The 22,547-nt window shown below is 44.8% G+C and overlaps 2 protein-coding genes across 5 annotated transcripts in view; both read right to left on the reverse strand.

Moving 5' to 3' along the window:
- Positions 1 to 5,577, reverse strand: part of ttyh2 (tweety family member 2) — a 66,508-nt gene extending 60,931 nt beyond the window's left edge. For all 4 annotated transcript variants that reach the window (XM_078401121.1, XM_078401120.1, XM_078401123.1 and 1 more), the window contains exon 1: positions 5,369 to 5,577. In XM_078401121.1, the coding sequence (XP_078257247.1) occupies positions 5,369 to 5,494 (126 nt within the window). In that variant the 5' untranslated portion in view covers positions 5,495 to 5,577. The remainder of the gene's footprint in view (positions 1 to 5,368) is intronic.
- A 5,508-nt stretch (positions 5,578 to 11,085) lies between these two features.
- On the reverse strand, positions 11,086 to 19,321 carry rpl38 (ribosomal protein L38). Its single transcript, XM_078401124.1, has 5 exons — positions 19,233 to 19,321; positions 18,984 to 19,024; positions 13,753 to 13,813; positions 12,078 to 12,200; positions 11,086 to 11,167 (listed from the first exon to the last, which is right to left on the reverse strand). Exons 2-5 carry the CDS (start codon positions 18,984 to 18,986, stop codon positions 11,142 to 11,144), a joined length of 213 nt encoding a protein of 70 aa, XP_078257250.1. The 5' UTR covers positions 18,987 to 19,024; positions 19,233 to 19,321; the 3' UTR covers positions 11,086 to 11,141.
- Positions 19,322 to 22,547: the final 3,226 nt, after the last annotated feature.

Raw genomic sequence — 22,547 nt, forward strand, 5'->3', positions numbered from 1 at the left:
TTGACTGATGCACTAGGACACCCAGATCTCGTTGAACTCCCCCTCCTCCTAACTTGACACCATTCAGATAATAATCTGCCTTTCTATTCTTACTTCCAAAGTGAATAACCTCACACTTATCTACATTAAACTGCATCTGCCATGTATCCGCCCACTCACACAACCTGTCCAAGTCACCCTGCAGCCTTATTGCATCTTCCTCACAATTCACACTACCCCCCAACTTAGTATCATCTGCAAATTTGCTCATGGTACTTTTAATCCCTTCGTCTAAGTCATTAATGTATATCGTAAATAGCTGGGGTCCCAGCACCGAACCTTGCGGTACCCCACTGGTCACTGCCTGCCATTCCGAAAGGGACCCATTTATCCCCACTCTTTGCTTTCTGTCTGTCAACCAATTTTCTATCCATGTCAGTACCCTACCCCCAATACCATGTGCCCTAATTTTGCCCACTAATCTCCTATGTGGGACCTTGTCGAAGGCTTTCTGAAAGTCGAGGTACACCACATCCACTGACTCTCCCTTGTCAATTTTCCTAGTTACATCCTCAAAAAATTCCAGTAGATTTGTCAAGCATGATTTCCCCTTCGTAAATCCATGCTGACTCGGAATGATCCCGTTACTGCTATTCAAATGCTCAGCAATTTCGTCTTTTATAATTGACTCCAGCATCTTCCCCACCACTGATGTCGGACTAACTGGTCTATAATTACCCGTTTTTTCTCTCCCTCCTTTCTTAAAAAGTGGGATAACATTTGCTCCTATCACTTATGAACTAATGAGTGTAGGACATTTGCTGACAACCATGACATGGGTGTGTCCCTCAGCATTGCTAAAGCCATCCAAAGCCCAAACACTCAAGTCCACGTTATGAGTGCAAAACAAAGGGCCAGAGGTTCTCAGCAAGTTTGGTCAGGCAGCATTGTGGAGGTAATGGACAGACATTTAGAGTTGAGACCCTCTTTAGACTGATGGAACTATGTGTGGGGGGGGGGGGGGGGGGGGAGGGGTGGGGGGGAGGGATGGGGGGGGGGGGAGGGGGGAGGGGGAGAAATCTCCTATGCTATCCCCTTTCTTCTTCCCCCAACTTGTTCAGTGTGAAAAAGAGTACTGACTTCCAGAATAGCATCTGTGTATTCCTTCCATAGATGCTGCCTGACCAGCTTAGATCCTCCAGCACTTAGCATCTGTAGTTCCTTGTGTCTCTAAATGCTAAGTAGACTTTTGGTAAGTATTAAAATATTCATGGCATTGACATCACCATGCTATTTGCTAGGGTGCAGGGTGTTCAATGCCAATGTGTGTTATATTTTAAAGCCATTGAAAAACATAGATCATAGAACAGCATTGCACAGAATCAGGCCCTTGAGCTCACAATGCCCGCCAATACAATCATGATGCCAAGTTTAGATTTAGATTTAGAGATACAGCGCAGAAACAGGCCTTTCGGCCCACCAGGGCCGCGCCGCCCAGCGATCCCCGCACACTAACACTATCCTACACCCTCTAGGGACAATTTTTACATTTGCCCAGCCAATTAACCTACATACCTGTACGTCTTTGGAGTGTGGGAGGAAACCAAAGATCTCGGAGAAAACCCACGCAGGTCACGGGGATAACGTACAAACTCCATACAGACAGCGCCCGTAGTCAGGATCGAACCCGAGTCTCCGGCGCTGCATTCGCTGTAAGGCAGCAACTCTACCGCTGCGCCACCATGCCGCCTAAGTTAAACTAATCGCCCCAGTCTCCATGTGATCCATATCCCTATTCCCTGCACTTCCATGCATCTATCTAAAACCCTCCTGACCAGATGTTCCAGGCACCACTTTGTTATGCACCACTTTCTGCATAACAAAAACTTGCCGGGCACATCTCCTTTAAATATTTCCCCTTTTGTCACTTTAAATCTATGCCCTCTGGTATTTGACATTTCCTTCTGGGAAAAAAGTTCTGACCGTCTAGCCTATCTATGTCTCTCATAATTTTATATACTTCATTGGTCTAAGAGCCACCACAATGGGCAAAGATTCCCAGCTTGGATTTAGGAGCCACCCTCTCTCGCTGTGTATCCCCAAGCATCCTGACATCATCTGCACTTTATCCGGAGTGCGCCCTCCTGGGAAACAAGCAGCAAAGCTGTGAGCATCGGCAGGGCCCAACAAGATGTTATCGGTTGATGTGGGTGGGCCGGAACTAGTCTTGAGCTCGTGAAACCTTTTTTGAAAATAAAATCCCACCCCAGTTCTGCCATCTATCAAAGCAGAGAAGGCTCTTTGAATGATTCAAATCCTCTCGACTTTCAGACACACAAAACCAGTAAAAAAAAGAAAATTAATTTTAAAATTAAAATATGTTAAATCCATGAAATAAATCCATTTAAATACTGAAACGTTTAAGTGACAAATATACAATTTAGCCTTCTTATCTTGATCCTTGGCAGCCCGACAATTACTGTCCAGATGAATGAGCAGCCAGATACTGTGCCAGGTTTAACTTGGCGCATGATCTGAGAAGCAATTCCCTCGAGCAAATGCCGAGAAATGCCGGCAAGTTCCTGCTCCACTGCTGGACTCCAGGCAGACTGCAGCTGTGAGATGGCCAGCAGACATCGACCCGCAAGACATGGATCTGTTCACTCACACGGAAGTCCCAAAACTGTCAGCACTTGCAGGGGTAAATTGTACCAGGAAATTACTGGGAGGCTGATCACTTTATAGATCATAGAACAACACAGGAGCAGACCCTTCGGCACACTATGTCTGTGCAGAAGATGCCAAGACCAAATCTTATCTACCTACCAATAATCCATTTTCCCTCTATTCCATGCATATCGATGTGCCTTCAAAAAGTCTCTTAAACACCACTATCATACAGTATCTACCTCAGGCACCATTCCCAGAAGCCCGTTCCAGGCACTCACCACCCTCTATGTAAAAATACTTGTCCCGCACATTATTTTTTAACTTTGCCCAGCAGTCCTTCCATGGAAGACAGAGGATCACGTGCATCTTCTCTAACCTCATTTATTGCCTCCGGTGTTTCCGATATGGTCTCGTGGACATCAGCAAAACCAAGCATAGACTCAGAGACCGTTTTGCCAAACATTGGCACTCAATCCGCCAAGGCCTATTGGATTTCCCGATTTCTAATCATTTTAACTCCCAATCCCTGCCCATAATGACCTTTCGGTCCTGAGCCTCACTTGCTAGTGAGGCCACATGCAAACTGGAGAAACAACATCTCATTTTCCGCTCAGTTACTGTAGCTGGCAACCCATAGGGATGATTGATTCGCCAATTCTACCTCACTACAAACCCCCTCCATCCCCTGCACACCCCTTTCCCCGTACCCCACTTGATTCACCTATTTCCCTCCTCCTCCTCCCTTTCCACCTACATTCCACTTACCCCCACCCCCATCCCAATCAGTCTGAAGTTTTACTTTTAAAGCTCTGCCCTCTAGCCTTTGATTTTTCCATCCTGGGAAAAAGGCTACTGACAGCCTACTCTCTCTCTGTCTCTCATAATTTTATACACTTCTATATGGTCTCCCCACAACCTCTTGGGTTCCAGAGAAAACAATCCAAGTCTGTCCAACGTCCGTGTTGGGGTTACAGTGGTGCAGCGGTTGAGTTGCTGTCTATGGGTGCTATCTATACGGAGTTTTACAAGGTTTTGTCTGGGTGCTCCGGTCGCCTCCCACATTCCAAAGACGTACAGGTTTGTTGGTTAATTTACTTTGGTAAACTGTAAAAAAGATTCTCCCTAGTGTGTAGGAGAATGTTAATGGGATGATTGCTGGTCAGCGTGGACACAGTGGGCCGAGGAGCCAATTTCCACGCTGTGTGTCTAAAGTATAAAAAGTCTCTTCTTGTACCTAATACTGCCAAGCATCATTCTGGTAAACCTAAATTTAAAACCTTTGTTTATTAATTTTGTTTTAAACAGTATTGCAATATATTTCAAGTTCTTACATTAAGGCTTCTTGTAAAGTAACATTTTAAAAACCTATGTTAGTTATAGATATCACAGCACATTTTGTTTTTTAAATCTTTTTGGAAACAATTTGAGGTTTAGTTCAGTCGGAGATGCGGACTTACTCCTTATAGTCACTGCTGCGGGAACACTGACTCTGAGGCCGAATGGTCAGCTACCACTGGACATATAAAATTATAAAAGCAGGAAAAATGTTCCCAATGTTGGGGGAGTCCAGAACCAGGGGCCACAGTCTAAGAATAAAGGAGAGGGCATTTAAAACAGAGATGAGAAAAAACTTTTTCACCCAGAATTTGTGAAATTCTCTGCCGCAGAAGGCAGTGGAGGCCAATTAACTGGATGCATTTAAAAGAGAGTTAGATAGAGCTCTTGGGGCTAGCGGAATCAAGGGGCATGGGGAGAAGGCAGCACGGGTTATTGATTGTGGATGATCAGCCATGATCATAATGAATGGTGGTGCTGGCTCGAAGGGCTGAATAGCCTCCTCTTGCACCTTTTTTCTATGTTACACACATTAGCTCTGCACTGTGGATTGTCTGCAATTTCCTTATCTTCTGACTTTACACCACTGTTGGTCACCCATTTGCCCAAACAGGATGACATGGAAAGAGACTCTTGTCATCACTGGAAGTCGTCAGATTTCTCCATACGTTTCCGTCCTTTCAACCCAGCCAATACAGCTTTACTTAAAGTACACTAAAACAGCTGCTTGGAAATCATGCAGGAAAGTGAAAAATGATAGAGGCCCTTCTGAACAAAGACAGCTTTTCAGAGCGGACAGAGATGGGAAGAGCAGGAAAGAAAACTATAGACAGGAGGGGAAACAAAGAGTGGAAAATGAAGAAAGTTAATGGGGAGACTGAAGTCAAAGAGGAGTAGCGATGGAAGGTGTGAGGCAAGAGAGGTACAGCGGGAGGAATTGGCAGCGGAATGGAAAGGGGGGGTCAGGATTCAGGCAAATAGGGAATGATTGTTCAGGGAAAGGGGCAGAGTTGGGAGTCTGGCAGTTCAAGGATTCGGGCGGAGAATGAGTGGGACAGGATGGTAGGACTGTGAGGGAGGAGAGGGAGGGAGGAGTGGCAAAGGGGAAGCTTAGGCAGAGAGGGCCAAGAGGGGAGCCGAAGGAGGGGACTGGATGAGTGAAGATGGAGCAGCGTGGGATTGAGGAGGGGGTCTGAAGTTGTCAGGTTGGGGCGGTATGGGGGTGGGTAATGGGTGAGGGAGGGGGTGTGGGTGTGTGAGGGGGTAAGAGTACGGGTGAGGGATGGAAGTGAGGGGAGGGATTGAGGAGGGTGGTGGGGTGGGGGGGGGTTAGGGGGGGTTAAGGAGGTGTGGGCGGGGGGCGAAGGGCAAGGCCCACGCTGACCTGCTGGTAGTCCGGTTCCTGCGGGCGGAAGGCTCCGTCCCCCGGCTGCAGGCGGAGGTTGAAGTGCGGGAAGTTGTGCAGCCAGTAGGTCCACCACGGCGCGATGTAGTCGAAGCGGGACGCCATGGCGGCGGTGGCGGCAGCGGCCCGACCCCCGGTCTCTCCCCCACCCCGGGCCCCGGCAGCAGCTCCAACTCCGACCGGTCGCTCTCAGTCAGCGGCAGCGCGCGTCCGAGGCGCGTCCCCGCCCGGCGGCTGCCCCGCGCGCCCACTGGCGGTAGCGCGCGCGCCGGCAAGGTTCTGATCTCTTGCACGGAGCCCGGGCACAAGCCATGTCCATGTGCAGGTCCATGTGCATCTGCATGTCTATGTCCATGTGCAGGTCCGTGCATGTCCATGTGCAGTTCCATGTCCATGTGCAAGTCCATGTCCATGTGCAAGTCCATGTCCATGTGCAAGTCCATGTGCATGTGCAAGTCCATGTGCATGTGCAAGTCCATGTGCAGGTCATAATATAAGAAAATAACTGCAGATGCTGGTACAAATCGATTTATTCACAAAATGCTGGAGTAACTCAGCAGGTCAGGCAGCATCTCGGGAGAGAAGGAATGGGTGACGTTTCGGGTCGAGACCCTTCTTCAGACTGATGTCGGGGGTGGGACAAAGGAAGGATATAGGTGGAGACAGGAAGATAGAGGGAGATCTGGGAAGGAGGAGGGGAAGGGAGGGACAGAGGAACTATCTGAAGTTGGAGAAGTCGACGTTCATACCACCGGGCTGCAAACTGCCCAGGCGAAATATGAGGTGCTGCTCCTCCAATTTCCAGCGGGCCTCACTATGGCACTGGAGGAGGCCCATGACAGAGAGGTCAGACTGGGAATGGGAGGGGTGTAAAAGTGCTGGGCCACCGGGAGATCAGTTGCGTTAATGCGGACCGAGCGCAGGTGTTCAGCGAAGCGATCGCCGAGCCTGCGCTTGGTTTCGCCGATATAAATAAGTTGACATCTAGAGCAGCGGATGCAATAGATGAGGTTGGAGGAGGTGCAGGTGAACCTCTGTCTCACCTGGAAAGACTGTTTGGGTCCTTTGACGGAGTTGAGGGGGGAGGTAAAGGAACAGGTGTTGCATCTCGTGCGGTTGCAAGGGAAAGTGCCCGGGGTTGGGGTGGTTTGGGTAGGAAGGGACGAGTGGACCAGGGAGTTACGGAGGGAACGGTCTCTGCGGAACGCAGAGAGGGGAGGGGATGGGAAGATATGGCCAGTGGTGGGGGTCCCGTTGTAGGTGACGGAAATGTTGGTGGATGATATGTTGGATCCGCTGGTTGATAGGGTGGAAGGTGAGAACGAGGGGGATCCTGTCCTTGTTGCGAGTGGGGGGAGGGGGAGCAAGAGCGGAGCTGCGGGATGTAGAAAAGACCCTAGTGAGAGCCTCATCTATAATGGAGGAGGGGAAGCCCCGTTTTCTGAAGAACGAGGACATCTTGGAAGCCCTAGTCTGAAACACCTCATCTCGGGCGCAGATGCGGCGTAGACGGAGGAATTGGGAGTATGGGATAGACTTTTTGCAGGGGACCGGGTGGGAAGAAGTGTAGTCCAGATAGCTGTGCGAGTCGGTGGGCTTGTAGTAAATGTCCGTCACTAGTCTGTCTCCTGTGATGGAGATGGTGAGGTCCAGAAACGGGAGGGAGATGTCAGAGATAGTCCAGGTATATTTAAGGGCAGGATGGAAATTGGAGGTGAAGTGTATGAAGTCAGTGAGTTCTGCATGGGTGCAAGAGGTAGCACCAATGCAGTCGTCGATGTAGCGGAGGTACCATGTGCAAGTCCATGTGCAGGTCCACGCTGCCAGATAAAAGCAGGCGGCCCTTTAACAGCGCGCAGCAAGTACAATACATTGACCAACCTCTTGCCTCGACGTTTTCTCCCAAACATAGAAACCAGAGTCTGGAGTGGGACACGAGTAATTGTGACTTCAGCATCTTCAGACCAATTACTCCCTACTCCCTTTGATCAGTGAGGGAAGGATCTGCAGATGCCGTTTTAAACCTGAAGGGTCTCGATCCGAAACGTCACCTATTCCTTTTCTCCAGAGTTGCTGTCTGACCCCAGCTTTTTGTGCCTATCACCCTTTGATCACCGTTGCATTGAGGAACACATCCATCTCCTTGGTGAAGATCTTAAATAACTTGGTCTCCACAGCTCTCTGTGGTGAAGCGCTCCACCGGTTCATAGCTTCTGGGTGGAAAAATAATCATTTTGCCTAGATGGCATAGCACCCTGAGCCACCAGGAACATCCTCCCACCATCAGGTCTATTGGTGTAGTTATAATAATGTTATATATTTCTGTCATATCCCCCCTTATTCTTCTAACCACCTGTGAATAGGGTCCCAATTGATCCCATTGCTCATGGCAGACTGCCCTAACAAGATTCAGTCCAGTAAACCTGCTCGGCAGTCCCCCATGGCATGAACATCCAAGAGCAAAGAAGGACCATGGGGACGATATTGAATACCTTTGTAACTCTGTCAGCGCCCTATACCTGTCGACTCTTTACATACTGTGTGTATAGTATGCAAAACGAAGAATTTCACAGTACTAAGTACATGAGAATAAAGTATCATCATTTGTCCACTCATCCAACATTTCAAAAAACAAATCAGAGATGTGCATCCTCCAGTGTTGTCATTGGTAGACTTGAAAATGAAACATCTAGTTTCCTCATCCTAATCATTAACATATATTATGAACAGTGGATGCACAAGCACTGATTCCTCCACCACTCACAGTCAACCCACCACTCAACAGTCCCCATCAGTTATCCCACCGCTCACCAGTACCCTATCACCTTCATCCCACCACTCCGGTCCCCATCACCCCACCGCTCACCGTTACCCCACCACTCACCAGTACCCTATCACCATCACACCACCACACCCACGCGCACAGTAAGAGACACATTTATTCTAATATTATATAATATTATTATTTCTTCTCCAAAATATCCCCAATCCCAGCGGATTACATTTCGCAAACATTCATGTGCGACTTTATCAAAATCCTTCTGAAAATCCAAATAGATCACTTTCATTGGTTCTTCCTTAACTATTCCACCATCAAACAACTACAGATTTGTTTCCCTTTCAAAATCCACACTGGCTTTGTTCAAGCATTTTCCCTGCCACTGATGCAAGGCAGTAAACGTTGTTTTTTCCCTTCCCTCTATTAAAATATTGAGCTATATTTTCTACCCTTCTATCTGTAGGAACTGCTTAGAGGACTGGAAAATTTTGGATGATCAATGTTCTGGCAGCTTGTTCCATATTCGCACCATCTTCTTATGTGGAATAAGTTGCCCCCTCATGTCCCTTTTAAACCTTTCCCTTCTCACCTTAAGCTGGTTTGGGTTGGCAACAATGAGCCAATATACAGCTCTTATACATTTCTGACCACAATCAACCCCCAAAGGAAAAAAGTTCCACAAGAGGAGGCCATGTTTGCAAAACAATTTAAAAATGAGGGCACATAAGATTTAAACCAATTTAAATTATACATGAATTTACCGCACCAGCATAGACTACGAAAATTAAAGAACATACCTCCAGGTTGTCAGCTTATAACTTTTTCAATTGTTTACAGCAGCTATTTCTAATTGAACACCTGCACCTGGATTTTGTAGACAGTAAAATATAATGGTTGATGTTGTACCCTTTATCTATGCACTGTGGACGGATTGATTGTATTAATGTAGTCTTTTTGTTGACTGGATAGCACGCAAACAAAAGCTTTTCACTGTACCTCGGCGGTACATGTGACTGTAATAAACGAAACTAGATTTCATCTTTAACATAAGCTGCATTTGCTGCCATCTACTGGGCACCAAAAGCATCCTGCAAAATGTGGAAATAAGGAACTACAGATGCTGGTTTCGACAAAAGGTTTCAAAGTCCTGGAATAACTCAGCAGATCAGATAATATCTCTGAAGAACATTGATTGGTGACATTTCTGGTCAAAATCAAAAGCATATTGTCAAAAAGAATTTTAAGACTGGTTGTGTTAGGTTTGTTAGTAGAAAAGCCATGTTTTAACAGTGTATAAAATCTAGGACCTATTCCTTCAGCAAATGTCAGTCATGATGCTTTCAAACATTAAAGTTGAGGGATGTTGTCCATGCACACCAACTAAAATAATGACACAAGGAGACATCTTCGTCATATTTAACTGTTTACAAACTGGGTATTTGTACAGAAAAAAAACCTGATTAGTTTTGTAACCTGGGTCACAAATATACATAGGCTTACATGTACATATAATCATAAAGCAGAACAGTACAGTAACAGGCCCTTCAGCCCATAACAGCTGTGCCAAACAAGATTACTTGGTTAATCCCTGCCTGCACTTGATCCATGCGCCTATCTTAACACCTCTGAAACACCACTATCATATCTGTTTCCACCAGCACCTCTGGCAACGCGTTCCAGCCAGCCACCCACCACTGATTTGCTACCTGTGATTCCACACTCACAAGGTCAGACCAGGCCCCATCTTGAATTGTTTCCTATAAGTGCTGTATATATGCCCACATTGAAGAACCAATCATTATCTACAGATGGCTATCAGTTTACTGACCACTTAGGTCAGATGTCCTGCTGTGCAGAGCTGCCTTTGTTCGCGCAGCCCCTGGCTTGCAATTTAAAACCTATTATTGCCTCCAAGTTTCAGAATAGTTTGTTACCCAATATAATTTCCTTTTGCATATTTATTAACACTTGCATATTTTAGAACATTATAGAGTATACTTATGTCTAATTGCGGGTGTACAATAGAGATGGATAAAATCATGAGGGAAATAGATAGGGTGAATATGTAGTGTTTTTCCTTGGATAGGAGAATCAAGAACTAGAGAGCATAGGTTTAAAATAAGAGGGGAAAAATTGAATCGGCACCTGAGGAGCAGTTTTTTTACATGGAGGGTGGTGGGTATATGGAACAAGCTGCCGGAAGTAGTAGAGGTAGGTACAATAACAACATTTAAGAGATTTGTACGGGTATATTTGGATAGGAAAGGCTTAGAGGGATATGGGCCGAACATGGGCAAATGGGACTACCTGAGATGGGGCCAAAGGGCCTGTGTCCATGCTGTTTAAATTATTATTGTCATGTGTATCATAGCACAGTGAAAAGCTATTTGTTGTGTGATATCCAGTCAAAGACTATACATGATTAAAATCAAGCCGTCCACAGTGTACAGATGCGGATAAAAGGTACAATATTTAGTATAAGAGAATGTCTGATAAAAGATAGTTCAAAGGACTCCAATAATGTAGATGGGAGGTCAGGTCGCACTAGTTGGTGAGAGGACTGTTCAGTTGCCTTATAATTCTGTGACAAAAAAAGAGGGCCTTGGTATCTGCAGGAAGCCCATGCCTCTCCCTCATGGAGGACAGTGTAAAGTCACCAAGGCCAAGTTGCCTATGTTTCTTCAAAGTAATGTCATGGTATCTACATTCCCAAAGAGTAGGAAAGCTCAGCCCAAAGGACTCGTTCAACAGTGCACTGAATATTGGCTTCAATTTTCATGTTCAAGAAATTGGAGTGGGACTGGAACATAACGAGTCTTCCAGCGTACATCTAAAACCCAACGTATTATTCAAATACATACCCAACATCAACAGATCATTTGCACTTTGGCGATTGAAAAATAACAAGTACCACAGGAGCATTTCACCATTTGTTTTATTTCAATAAAATCTGAACATTGGAATTGCAGCTGCTCACTTGAGTTCTTTGACAGCCAAACCTGGTTGAAAGAAAAAAAACAAGATTAGAGGAATGTGGAAATAACAATAATCTCAATACTTCACCGAACACGTGACCATTAATGATCACTTTGAACAGAAACACATTTCCTACTTCAATATGGAGATTTAAAATGTAGCTAAATTTCAACTCTGACCAGTAACACCAAAGGGACAGCTTCACCCAAGTACACTAGTCCATAAGGTAGTTTTAAAATAGAAAACAGACATCAAAATATACAGATAAATCATCCTAAATTCCTCACAGACACTGCACAACTTGATCTTTGTATGTAGCCTGAGGAATCACCTTTACCTCCCAGTCACTCAAATGTGTTGCTCAATCTGTGTAAAATCTGAGATATGAATTTTATATTCCAAAAGGGTATTCCCATCCATGTGCACATTCATTTAAACAGCCCCCTTACCTATGGCGAACATGCTTGAAGAAATTGAACTCGACCTTAATATACTGCTGTTTAAACTACAGTGCTTTTTTCATATTTTTTCATATTTCAGATACAGCGCGGAAACAGGCCTTTTCGGCCCACCAAGTCCGCACCGCCCAGTGATCCCCGCACACTAACACTATCCTACACACACTAGGGACAATTTTTACATATACCCAGTCAATTAACCTACATACCTGTACGTCTTTGGAGTGTGGGAGGAAACCGAAGATCTCGGAGAAAACCCACGCAGGTCACGGGGAGAACGTACAAACTCCTTACAGTACAGCACCCGTAGTCAGGATCGAACCTGAGTCTCCGGCGCGGCATTCGCTGTAAAGCAGCAACTCTACCGCTGCGCTACCGTGCCGCCCTGCTTTGTTCAGGCACATTGCACCAAGTGTGACAACCAGCCAAGCTGCCCTTCTCATTACCCAACCCATACAATTTGCAAACTGCTTACCTGGGGGCAGGGACTGTTTGAGTTTTTCAGCCTTTTCCTTGTCTGTGATGACAAGTGTGTACAGATACCTACTGCACCGCACTTTAAATTTTACATTGTCTTTGTTCTTCTTGATTTTCACAGCTATGTAAAACAAAATAGGCAAGTTCTTTAAATAGTTGACAAAGTAATCTTTATGGAAGCATTCCAATATTAAGAATCAAGCATGTGTGTAAATGTACAACACACCATGAAAGACTTTGACGAGGGAGAGAGAGAAACTGATAGTTCACAACTCTGCCCAGTTGGTCAAAAATCAAAACCTGCATGTGCTATAAAGTTAAAATAACCTGAAAATGCCAGAGGCAGTCGGCAGGCCACAGCAACGGAAAGAGAAAGTTTAATGTTTCTGGTCAATAAAATGGTTAGAATTGAAGATAACTCACAGAAAATAACATTCAGTTTCTTTCTTCTCAAATACTGCTCAATCTGCTAAGTCTCTCCAACATTATATTTTTTATTGCAAAAGATGAATAGAAATATCTATTTAAATAGTAAAAAGTTACCACTTGATAAAATTCAAGATTTCGAGATGAATTTATTGTCACATGTACCATGAGGCACAGTGAATTTGAGTTACCATAAAGCCATAAGTATAAAGCAACAAGACACATAGCCACCTAAAATAAAATTTAACATAAGCATCCACCACAGCAGATTCCACATTCCTCACTGTGATGGAGGGTAATAAAGTTCAATCAACTTCCTCTTTGTTCTCGCGCGGTCGGGGCTGTTGAATCATCCGCAGTCGAGGCCTCCGACAGACGGTCCAAGCCCTCGAGTCGGGATGATCGAAACTCCCACGTCGGGGCGGTTGAAACTCTCTCCGCGGCATGGAGTTCCCGAGTCGGCCACTTCTTGCCAGAGACAGCGTGCTTTGCGATGTTAAAGTCCACACGCCCCACGGTTGGAGCTCTCCAGTCGATCGCAGCTCCGCGATGTTAAAGTCCGTGCTGCATGAAGCGCTGGGCTGGTCTCCAGGAAAGGTCACCAATTCCTTGATGTTAAGTCGCAGTGGGGACGGAGATACGATACAGAAAAAAAAACGCATCTCCGTCGAGGCAAGAGATTGAAAAAAGGTTTCCCCCAACTCCCCCCCCCCATAAAACCAAGGATCACTGAAACACACTTTTAACACATACTTAAAATAACAAAAACAGAAGAAAGGACAGAGTGTTGGCGAGGCAGCCAATGCTGGTGGCGCCACCAGTGGAAATGTAGCTACACATCATACACCCCCCATAAACTGTGGGATAATGAATGGCTTTTCACCTTCAATTTTACTTTCCTGCTCAATAGCATAATTCTCCTAAAGTCCAAATTTTATCTCAATTGTTATGGGCCATTAGCTCAAAATATTAACCCTTTCTCCACCGATACAGCCTGATTGGCCAAACATTTTTATCCTAAGCATTTTGCAGTTTTATTTTATGCTTCCAGCACCTGGAGTACTATGCCTGTTATATCTAACTCAAGACATTTATTATAGACAACATGTTGAGCTCTGACATAATACCCCAAACAGATTAGATTCTGATTTACCACATCGAGTGTAATTTCATCCTTGTATTGTATTCCGTTCCTGTAACTTAATTTTGAATCCCACAATTTATAAAATGATTTTAAATTCACTTACATTTTGCGTCCTTTCTTCTTGCTGTCAGCAAGAAGTCTTTGATTTCAGCAATCATTCGAGGCTGTCAGAGTACAAAAAGTAAAATTAATGTTTGAAATGTTCACACTGAAGTACAAAAATATTACTCCCACTAAAAACCACTAGGGGGCTGCCTTGCTAACGGTCTGTCTTCGTCTTTTTCATTCTTTGTATTTTTAGTTTGTTGTAAAATGTATGTTTTAGTTTATCTTTAGTTTTATATTTGTGGGGGGGGGGAACTTTTTTATCTCTTTCCTCGGAGATGCAACTTTTTCCGAGTCGTATCTCTGTCTGCACTGTGGCCTAACATCATGGAGCTGACGGCCTCATGTTTGGGACTTCTCGAGCTCCAAAACAGCAGAGCCTGTGGACTTTAACGTCGTGAGCTGGCGATCCCTTTGCCAGGGGTCTGCCTTTGGTGCTGCAACCTGTGGACTTTAAATTTGCAACGTTCACGGTCCCTGGTTTGGGGGACTCCAAGCCGCAGGAGTTTCGACCATCCCGATGCGGGAGCTCGAACGTGGCTGCAGATGATTAGACTCCCCCGACCGTGGGAGGAAAAAAAAGCTTTCCATCACATCAGGGAATGTGGAGGAGCCGCTGCGATGGATGTTTATGTCAAATTTTTCTGTAGTTGGGTGTCTTGTTGCTTTTTTGGTATGACTGTATGACAAACCAAATTCCTCATATGTTGCAAAACATACTTGGCTAATAAATTACGATTATGATTACGATTACAAAACAGTGTTAAAGATTTCAAGAATCGATTTCAGGAGTCATTCTCTCCTCTTGCCTATTCAGGACTCCACGTTCCAAAACTTTAAAATCAAGATATTGTTCTGACTTCAGACACTAAACTGTGAAATGAATCAGTGACCTGGTGCACAAAGCAGCAAAGGTGTAACAATATTAGTCATATATTAAGATGCTTTTTTTTGTTTCTCCCAAAACAATCAATGATGGTCATGGACATTAAAGGAAACGTTGCATATCTATGTGAAACACTCATTTTTGTGTAAAAATGTAATCTCTTAATTCGCTAGTCATAGAAAAATAATCAAGCCAAAAATCAACATCAAGCCCATAAACCAACAGATGACTGAACATTGCGTATCTTTCATTCACTCATTTGTTCGTTATCTCTCTATATCTGTCTATATCTCCCTCATTTCCCTTTCCCCTGACTGACTGAAAAAGGGTCTCGACCCAAAAAATCACCCATTCCTTCTCTCCAGAGGTATTGCCTAAACCTCTGTTTTTCCAGCCTTTTGGGTCTAACAGCATTAAACAAGCTCTCAAATGACTCACTTTGACCAAAACACAAAAACAGAAAATGCTGGAAGAATTTATCTAGTAAAGCAGGAAAATAAATCAGTTAATGGTTCAGGTCAAGGACCCTTCCTTAGAAGGTTACAAGTCAGCTAGTTCAAGACCAGGAAGTTCACCATGGCCAGGAAGGTGGATGAAATTTGTGGCAAATGCTGGCTTCGAACTCAGCAAGATCGGAGGATAGCGCAGCTCAACAATACTAAAAATGAGACAAGACATCAAGATGGCTGGGATGCAGCCATTGGGTGTCATTACCAACATTCACATTGATTCCACATCTTCGAATGAACTTTCCGTAGAAATGCTACAATGACTATAATCTACAAACGTTAAAAAAGTCACCTTTCCAGTATCTGGAATTTTACTTCGAATAAGGCTGACCCTCATGGCTTCTGCAGATCTACCATATTAGATCGCCTTCACTATATGTGTAATCACTATATATATATATATATATTATATATATATATATATATTATATATATATATATATTATATATATAATCACTTATTGTAAGAAAATAACTGCAGATGCAGGTACAAATCGAAGGTATTTATTTCACAAAATTCTGGGGTAACTCAGCAGGTCAGGCAGCATCTCAGGAGAGAAGGAATGGGCGACCTTTCGGGTCGAGACCCTTCTTCAGACTAATAATCACTTATTATGCATGCTGCACATTCCACATGTGATCCAGTCCGGATCTTTGTTCCTATCTGGACTATGTAAGCTGCCTTCCACTGTCTCACAGCAGACTTGATACTGACTACGGAGACAATAGCATGTAATGTTTCCTCTGCTTGTGTTACAATAAAACAATGAGTTGTTACTCCTGTGTATGGGTGTGATTCCAACAACAGCTTCCAAGTACAGAATGTCAGCTAATGAACAACTTAGCTATAAGCACTGGAAGACAACATTAAATCAATATAAAAAGATGTTGGGAAAGTGAAACTACTTGCACACAATGTGTAATTATTTTATGTTCTCCAATCCCATCACTGATCATCTCGGATTTGCTCCGCTAAATCTGAGGGATTGTCCATGATGGTCACTGGCTCTGCAGTGCATGTATCCACTGCCATCAGAAACCCATCAAAAGCAGCTCATAAAAGTCTGAGTACATCACATATGTTGTGCACGAGGTGACCAATGAGTTCTGCATGTTCACATCAATGTCCTACACACATACTCCTGCCACACACAAGGGCAGCACGGTGGCGCAGCAGTAGAGTTGCTACCTTACAGTTCCGGAGACCCAAGTTCAATCCTGACTACGGGTGCTCATCTGTCCGGAGTTTGTAAATTCTCCCCGCGACCTGCATGGGTTTTCTCCGGGAAGCTCTGGTTTCCTCCCACACTCCAAAAACATACAAGTTTGTAGGCTAATTGTCTTGGTATAATTGTAAATCGTCCCTAGTATGTGTAGGATAGTGTTAGTGTACGGGGATCACTGGGCGGCACGGACTTGGTGGGCCGAAAAGGCCTGTTTCCGGCTGTATGTATATGATATATGATATGATGATATGTGTAGGTTAGTGTGCAGGGATTGCTGACCGTTGGAAGGGAATGTTCTCCTCAAATTAAACGGACCACAGAAATCCACTTGGTTCTGGTTGATTACTGCGCAAACACCTCATAAGTGGTTATCTCGCGCAGGAGGGCCAAAGGGCCTATTTCCGCGCTATATTTCTAAACTAAACTTCAATGGCCGTACATTAGAATTGCCAGTTCCCTTCAATGATTACTGCCTGTTAGATTATAAAATAAATGGTGAGGTGCCATCGCTAGGCCTCAACCAGACAGATGTCAACTGAGCCAGCTCATCCATGGGGAGGGACAGCCCAGCCACATATGTATCTGCCCCCCCCCAGTTTCTCCACTGCACTGTGGCTTAGGGGAGAGTTCTTCAGGTTCTCACTCACTTCCCAGCAACTGGCAAGGCGATTGGAATATGGATACCATCTGGTCAATACAATAATGACTTTTTAAAGACATTTGGATAGATATATGGATCGGAAAAGTTTAGAGGGCTCTGAGGCAAATGGGATTACACAAATAGGTCAGCATGGACAGGGTGAGCCAATGAACCTGTTTCTGTGCTGTATAGTCAACTAAGCCAAATATTTGGTCCCAATACTATTCTCAATCTTTCCCAGCACCTTGTTGCACTTCGCCTCCAAACTCCCCGTGAGTCGAGTTAAACTTCCAATCCTGTGGTATATTGTTGAACCAACAACGCTATAGGAAGCCAATACAATAATGACTTTTTAAAGACATTTGGATAGATATATGGATCGGAAAGGTTTAGAGGGCTCTGAGGCAAATGGGATTACACAAATAGGTCAGCATGGACAAGGTGAGCCAATAAACCATCAGTCCAAGCATTGAGTATAAGAGCCTGGAAGTTATGTTGCAGCTTTATAAAACTTTGGCTCGGCTGCACTTATCATTATTATACGCAGTTCTGGAAGTACGTGGAGGCTTTCGAAAGGTTTACCGGAATGTTGTAAATATGTAATAAAAAGGATCCTGACCCAAAACATCACCTATCCATTTTCTCAAGAGATGCTGAAGACAGGCAAAATGCTGGAGTAACTCAGCGTGACAGGCAACATCTCTGGTTAGAAGGAATGGGCGATGTTTCAGGTCGAGTCGTCCCTTTCGAGAGATGATGCTGACCCACTGAGCATTTTGTGTCTGTGTTTACCAGAATATTTTTGTCTGGATTAGAGGGTACTAATGACAAGGAAAGTTTAGACAAACTTGGATTTTTTTCCTCTGGAAAGTCAGAGGTTGTAGGGAGACCCAATACAAGTATATAAAATTATGAGGGGCAGAGATAGTGTAGACAGTTTGAACCCTTTTCCCAGGGTGAAAATTTCAAGAGACAAGAGGACATATAGTTAAAGTGAGACGGGCACATTTTAAAGGAGATGCACAGGACAAGTTTTTTTTGTAGAGGATGGCAAGTTGCCTGGAATATGCTGACAGGGATGGTGGGGGAGGCAGATATAATAGTGGGATTTAAGGTTTTTTTTGTATGGGCACATGGATATGCGTCACATACAAGCAGAAATTTGTGCATCTTGGCGTCAGCCGTACAGGTATGTAGGTTAATTGGCTGGGTAAATGTAAAAAAAAAAAAATTGTCCCTAGTGGGTGTAGGATAGTGTTAATGTGCGGGGATCGCTGGGCGGCACGGAATTGGAGGGCCGAAAAGGCCTGTTTCCGGCTGTATATATATATGATATGATCACATTGAATGGCGGTGCTGGCTCGAAGAGCCGAATGACCTCCTCCGGCACCTATTGTCTATTGTCATGACCTGCACGGACATTGTGGGCCGAAAGGCCTGTTCCAGTGTGTACCGTTCCATGGAGAAACAAGGAACTGCAGATGCTGGTTTACAAAGAAAACACAAAGTGCAGAGTAACTCAGCAGCATCACTGGAGAACATGGACAGGTGACATTTCAGGTCAGGATCCTTCTTCAGTCTTTTCCATGTAGCATAACTGTGGTTTTACACTATTAAGCTCTGGTTATTTAGTATTACCAATCGTTATTATATATTTATCCTACATATATTTGTATTTATAAATCTACTGCTTTTTAAAATATATACACATATATTATACATACATATGTGTACACATATATTACACATACATAAGAATATATTTATATGTGTTATTGCGTTAACTGTGAAGCTACAGCCGGTCTATTGCCGGTGCACATGACAGTTTAACCCTGTGGATCACCGGCTGTCTGCGGCTGAGGCCTCGGCCCTCCTTGCCCCGGGGTCGAACCGGAGAGGCGACGAAGGTCGCGGCCGCCGCTCCCACAGCCCAGCACAGGCGCGGATCCATTCCACACCGGGACTTACCATGGCGACGAGATGGCGCGGGCACGGACTGTCGGCTGTCACTGCAAGAAGAAAACAGGGGCGGTCAGTGGGAGAGATCGGCTGCGGTTATCACCCCCTTCCCGCCCCCCGGGGTCGGGTTCCGCGCCAGACGCAGGGGATCGGGCGACCCGGGACCCCGGCCGTCGGCCTGGATGGCGGATGGCCGGAGCGGACGCTGCGGGAGGGACGATGGCGACGGATGGTGGATGGCCGCTGCCCGCCGCCTACCTTGAGCTCGGCCGCCAGCGAGAGCGAGCGAGAGAGAGAAGTGACCCCGCCCACATCCGGGCACTTACCCGGCCCGCGACGGGCCCGCGCGCGGACAAAACGTACGGCGCCCACTGAACGCGAACTTCTTCGAAACCAGCAGCAGTGCAGCGCAGTCTCTATTATCTTTGGTCAACAATATTATTTCCACTGCACTACTCTCTTTTAGGCGGGCATTTGAGGGACAACTGGAACAGTGAAGACCAACACAGAATCACACAAAAAAAAAAAAATATATATATATATATATATATATTTCTTTTTTTGTTTTGTGTTGGTTTGTGGTTGAGTGTGTAATTGCTTATTTTATTGCTCTTATTGATGGACTGTGGGTGACGGAATCTCGTCCAAAAGACTTGGGGTTTTTTGGATGACAATAAAGGTAATTCTGATTCTGATTCTGACTCTGACATGTAGTGTAGGAAGGAATCGCAGATGCTGGTTTAAACCGAAGATAGACACAAAATGCTGGAGTAACTCAGCGGGACAGGCAGCATCTGTGGAGAGAAGGAATGGGTGAGTCTGAGGAAGGGTCTCGATCCGAAACATCACCCATTCCTTCTCTCCAGATGTGCTGCTTGTCTCGCTGAGTTACTCCAGTTTTTTGTGTCTATCTTCGGTTTAAACCAGCATCTGCAGTTCCTTCCTACACAAAAGGAAAAGACAGTGTCTACCACTCTCAAAAGTCCCCTTTGCCTCTGGGCATTCGAGCTACAACCAGTCAGTATGTTCTCAACAACTGTGGCAATGTTTGAGCATAAAAACATAAATATCAAACTGTAAAAAATCTATTCTGCCAAACAGTGTTGTTGCAGCTATTGGGCCACAAAATCAGAACCCAAGGCATCATGCACATTTATTGATACAATGTAAAGTTCTCTCAATAAAAAGAGAAATATCTTTCAGGCTGCATTTTTGTTCATGATTCAGCAATTTTATGCAGCACGAATTTCATGCTCTCACTCAGGTTTTGCAAACTATGAGTTTTGGTGATGGTGCTGCCATCACTCAGTACCCGTCTTATTCACCGAAAACTAGCCCATGCTTGATTGTGGTTACGGACTACCCAATCATGTGAATGGATGATACTTTATTATCACATGTTGTCTGAAATTATCCTTTATCACGTGTTAGAGCTTGGCTGACGAGGGAAATTGAGACGTTAGTCAAAAACAAGAAGGGTGCATGGAACAGGTATAGGCTGCTGGGATCAAGTGCATCCATGGAGGAGTTTCTGGAACTAAGGAGTAAACTAAAAAAGGAAATCAGAAGGGCAAAAAGGGGCCAGGAGATAGTTCTGACGGGTAGCATTAAGGACAATCTGAAAAGATTTTATAAATACATAAGGAGGAAAAGGGTAACTATAGAGAGTGGGACCTCTCAGGAATCAAAGCGGTCACCTTTGTGTGGAGCCACAGGAGATGGGCAAGGTCCTAAATGAATATTTCTCCTCTATATTTACTGAGGAGAAAGACAGAAGGACAGAGGAAATTGGAGCAGTCACTATGTCTTGAGAGCAGTCAGGGTTACTATCGAAGAAGTACTGAAAGTTTTATCGTGTTTGAAGGTAGACAAATCTCCAGGCCATGATCTGATATATCCGAGGACATTGCGGAAAACTAGAGAGGAAACTGCGGGAGCCCTGGTTGAAATTTACGAGTTGTCCTTAAATACAGGAGAGGTGCCGGATGACTGGAGGGCGCCAAATGTTGTGCCTCTTTTCAAGAAGGGTTGCAGGGAAAATGCTGGAAACTATAGGCCGGTGAGCTTAGCATCTGTAGTTAGTAAATTACTGGAGAGTATTCTGAGGGATAGGTTATACAGGCATTTGGATGGACAAGGGCTGATTGGAGATATTCAGTGTGGTTTTGTATGTGGGAGGTCGTGTCTCACAAATCTGATTGATTTTTTTGAAGACATGACCAAAACGGTTGATGAGAGCACAGCTGTAGATGCTGTGTACATAGACTTCAGTAAGGCTTTCGACAAGGTTCCCACGGTAGGCTGCTCTTGAAGGTTAGATCACATGGAACCAAGGAGAGATAGCTGAATGGATAGCAAATTGGCTCCCTGCAAGGAAACAGAGGGTACCGGTGGAATGTTGCCTCTCAGACAGGATGCCTGTGAATAGTGGTGTGTCTCGGGGTTCGGTGCTGGGCCCGTTGCTGTTTGTCATCTACATCAATGATTTGGATGAGAACATACAGGGCAAGATTAGCAAGTTTGCTGGTGATCCAAAAGTTAGTGGTATTGCAGATAGTGAAGATGGTTGTGAATGATTGTAGGAGGATTTGGATCATTTGGCCAGGTGGGCAGAGGAACGGTTGATGGAATTTAATACAGAGAAATGTGAAATGTTGCATTTTGGAACATTGAACAAGGGCAGGACCTACACAGTAAATTGTAGATCTCTGGGTAGTGTTGTAGAGCAGAGGGATCTAGGAGTACAGGTGCATTGTTCCTTCTTAGGTCGAGTCACAGTTAGATAAGGTGGTCAAAAAGGCTTTTGGCACTTTGGCCTTCATCAGTCAGAGTATTGAGTTTAGAGGTTGGGAGGTCATGTTGCAGGTGTATAAGACGTTGGTGAGACCACATTTAGAATATTGTGTTCAGTTCTGGGCACCATGTTAGAGGAAAGATATTGTCAAGCTTGAGAAAAGATTTACATGGATGTTGCCGGGACTAGAGGGTGTGGGCTTATAGGGAGTTGGGTCTCTATTCCATGGAGCGCAGGATGCTGAGGGGATATCTTAGAGGTATGCAAAATCATGAGAGGAATTGATCAGTTAGATGCAGTCTTTTGCTCATAGTAGGGAAATCGAGGATTAGAGGACATAGGTTCAAGGTGAAGGGGAAAAGATTTAATCGGAGTACAAGGGGTACCTTTTTCACACAGAGGGTGGTGGGTGTATGGAACAAGCTGCCAGAGGAGGTAGTTGAAGCTGGGACTATCCCATCGTTTAAGAAACAGTTAGACAGGTACATGGATAGGACAGGGTTGGAGGGATATGGACCAAGCGCAGGCAAGTGGGACTAGTGTAGCTTGGACATTGTTGACCGGTGTGGGCGAGTTGGGCCGAAGGGCCTGTTTCCACACTGTATCACTCTATGATTCTATGTGTCACATGTCACAGTGAGATTCTTTGTGTTGCATACACATGTATGCAAAAGGTCACCGCATATTGGGTGCCATCAAAGTTACAATGTAGCGTTACAAATTTGCAATTGTCCCTTTTGTTCCTGGCGGCCCCCCAATGGGGAGATGTACATGAAGCT

The sequence above is a fragment of the Rhinoraja longicauda genome, chromosome 6, assembly GCF_053455715.1.
Source record: "Rhinoraja longicauda isolate Sanriku21f chromosome 6, sRhiLon1.1, whole genome shotgun sequence".
Taxonomy (NCBI): Eukaryota; Metazoa; Chordata; class Chondrichthyes; order Rajiformes; family Arhynchobatidae; genus Rhinoraja; species Rhinoraja longicauda.

What these genes read in the sequence shown, in the direction of transcription:
- rpl38 (XM_078401124.1), bottom strand. An exon ending in AAGAAGAAAGGACGCAAAAT is followed by an intron (nt 12,201 to 13,752) that starts GTAAGTGAATTT and finishes TGTTTTACATAG; the next exon opens with CTGTGAAAATCAAGAAGAAC. An exon ending in CAAACAGTCCCTGCCCCCAG is followed by an intron (nt 11,168 to 12,077) that starts GTAAGCAGTTTG and finishes TCTTTCAACCAG; the next exon opens with GTTTGGCTGTCAAAGAACTC.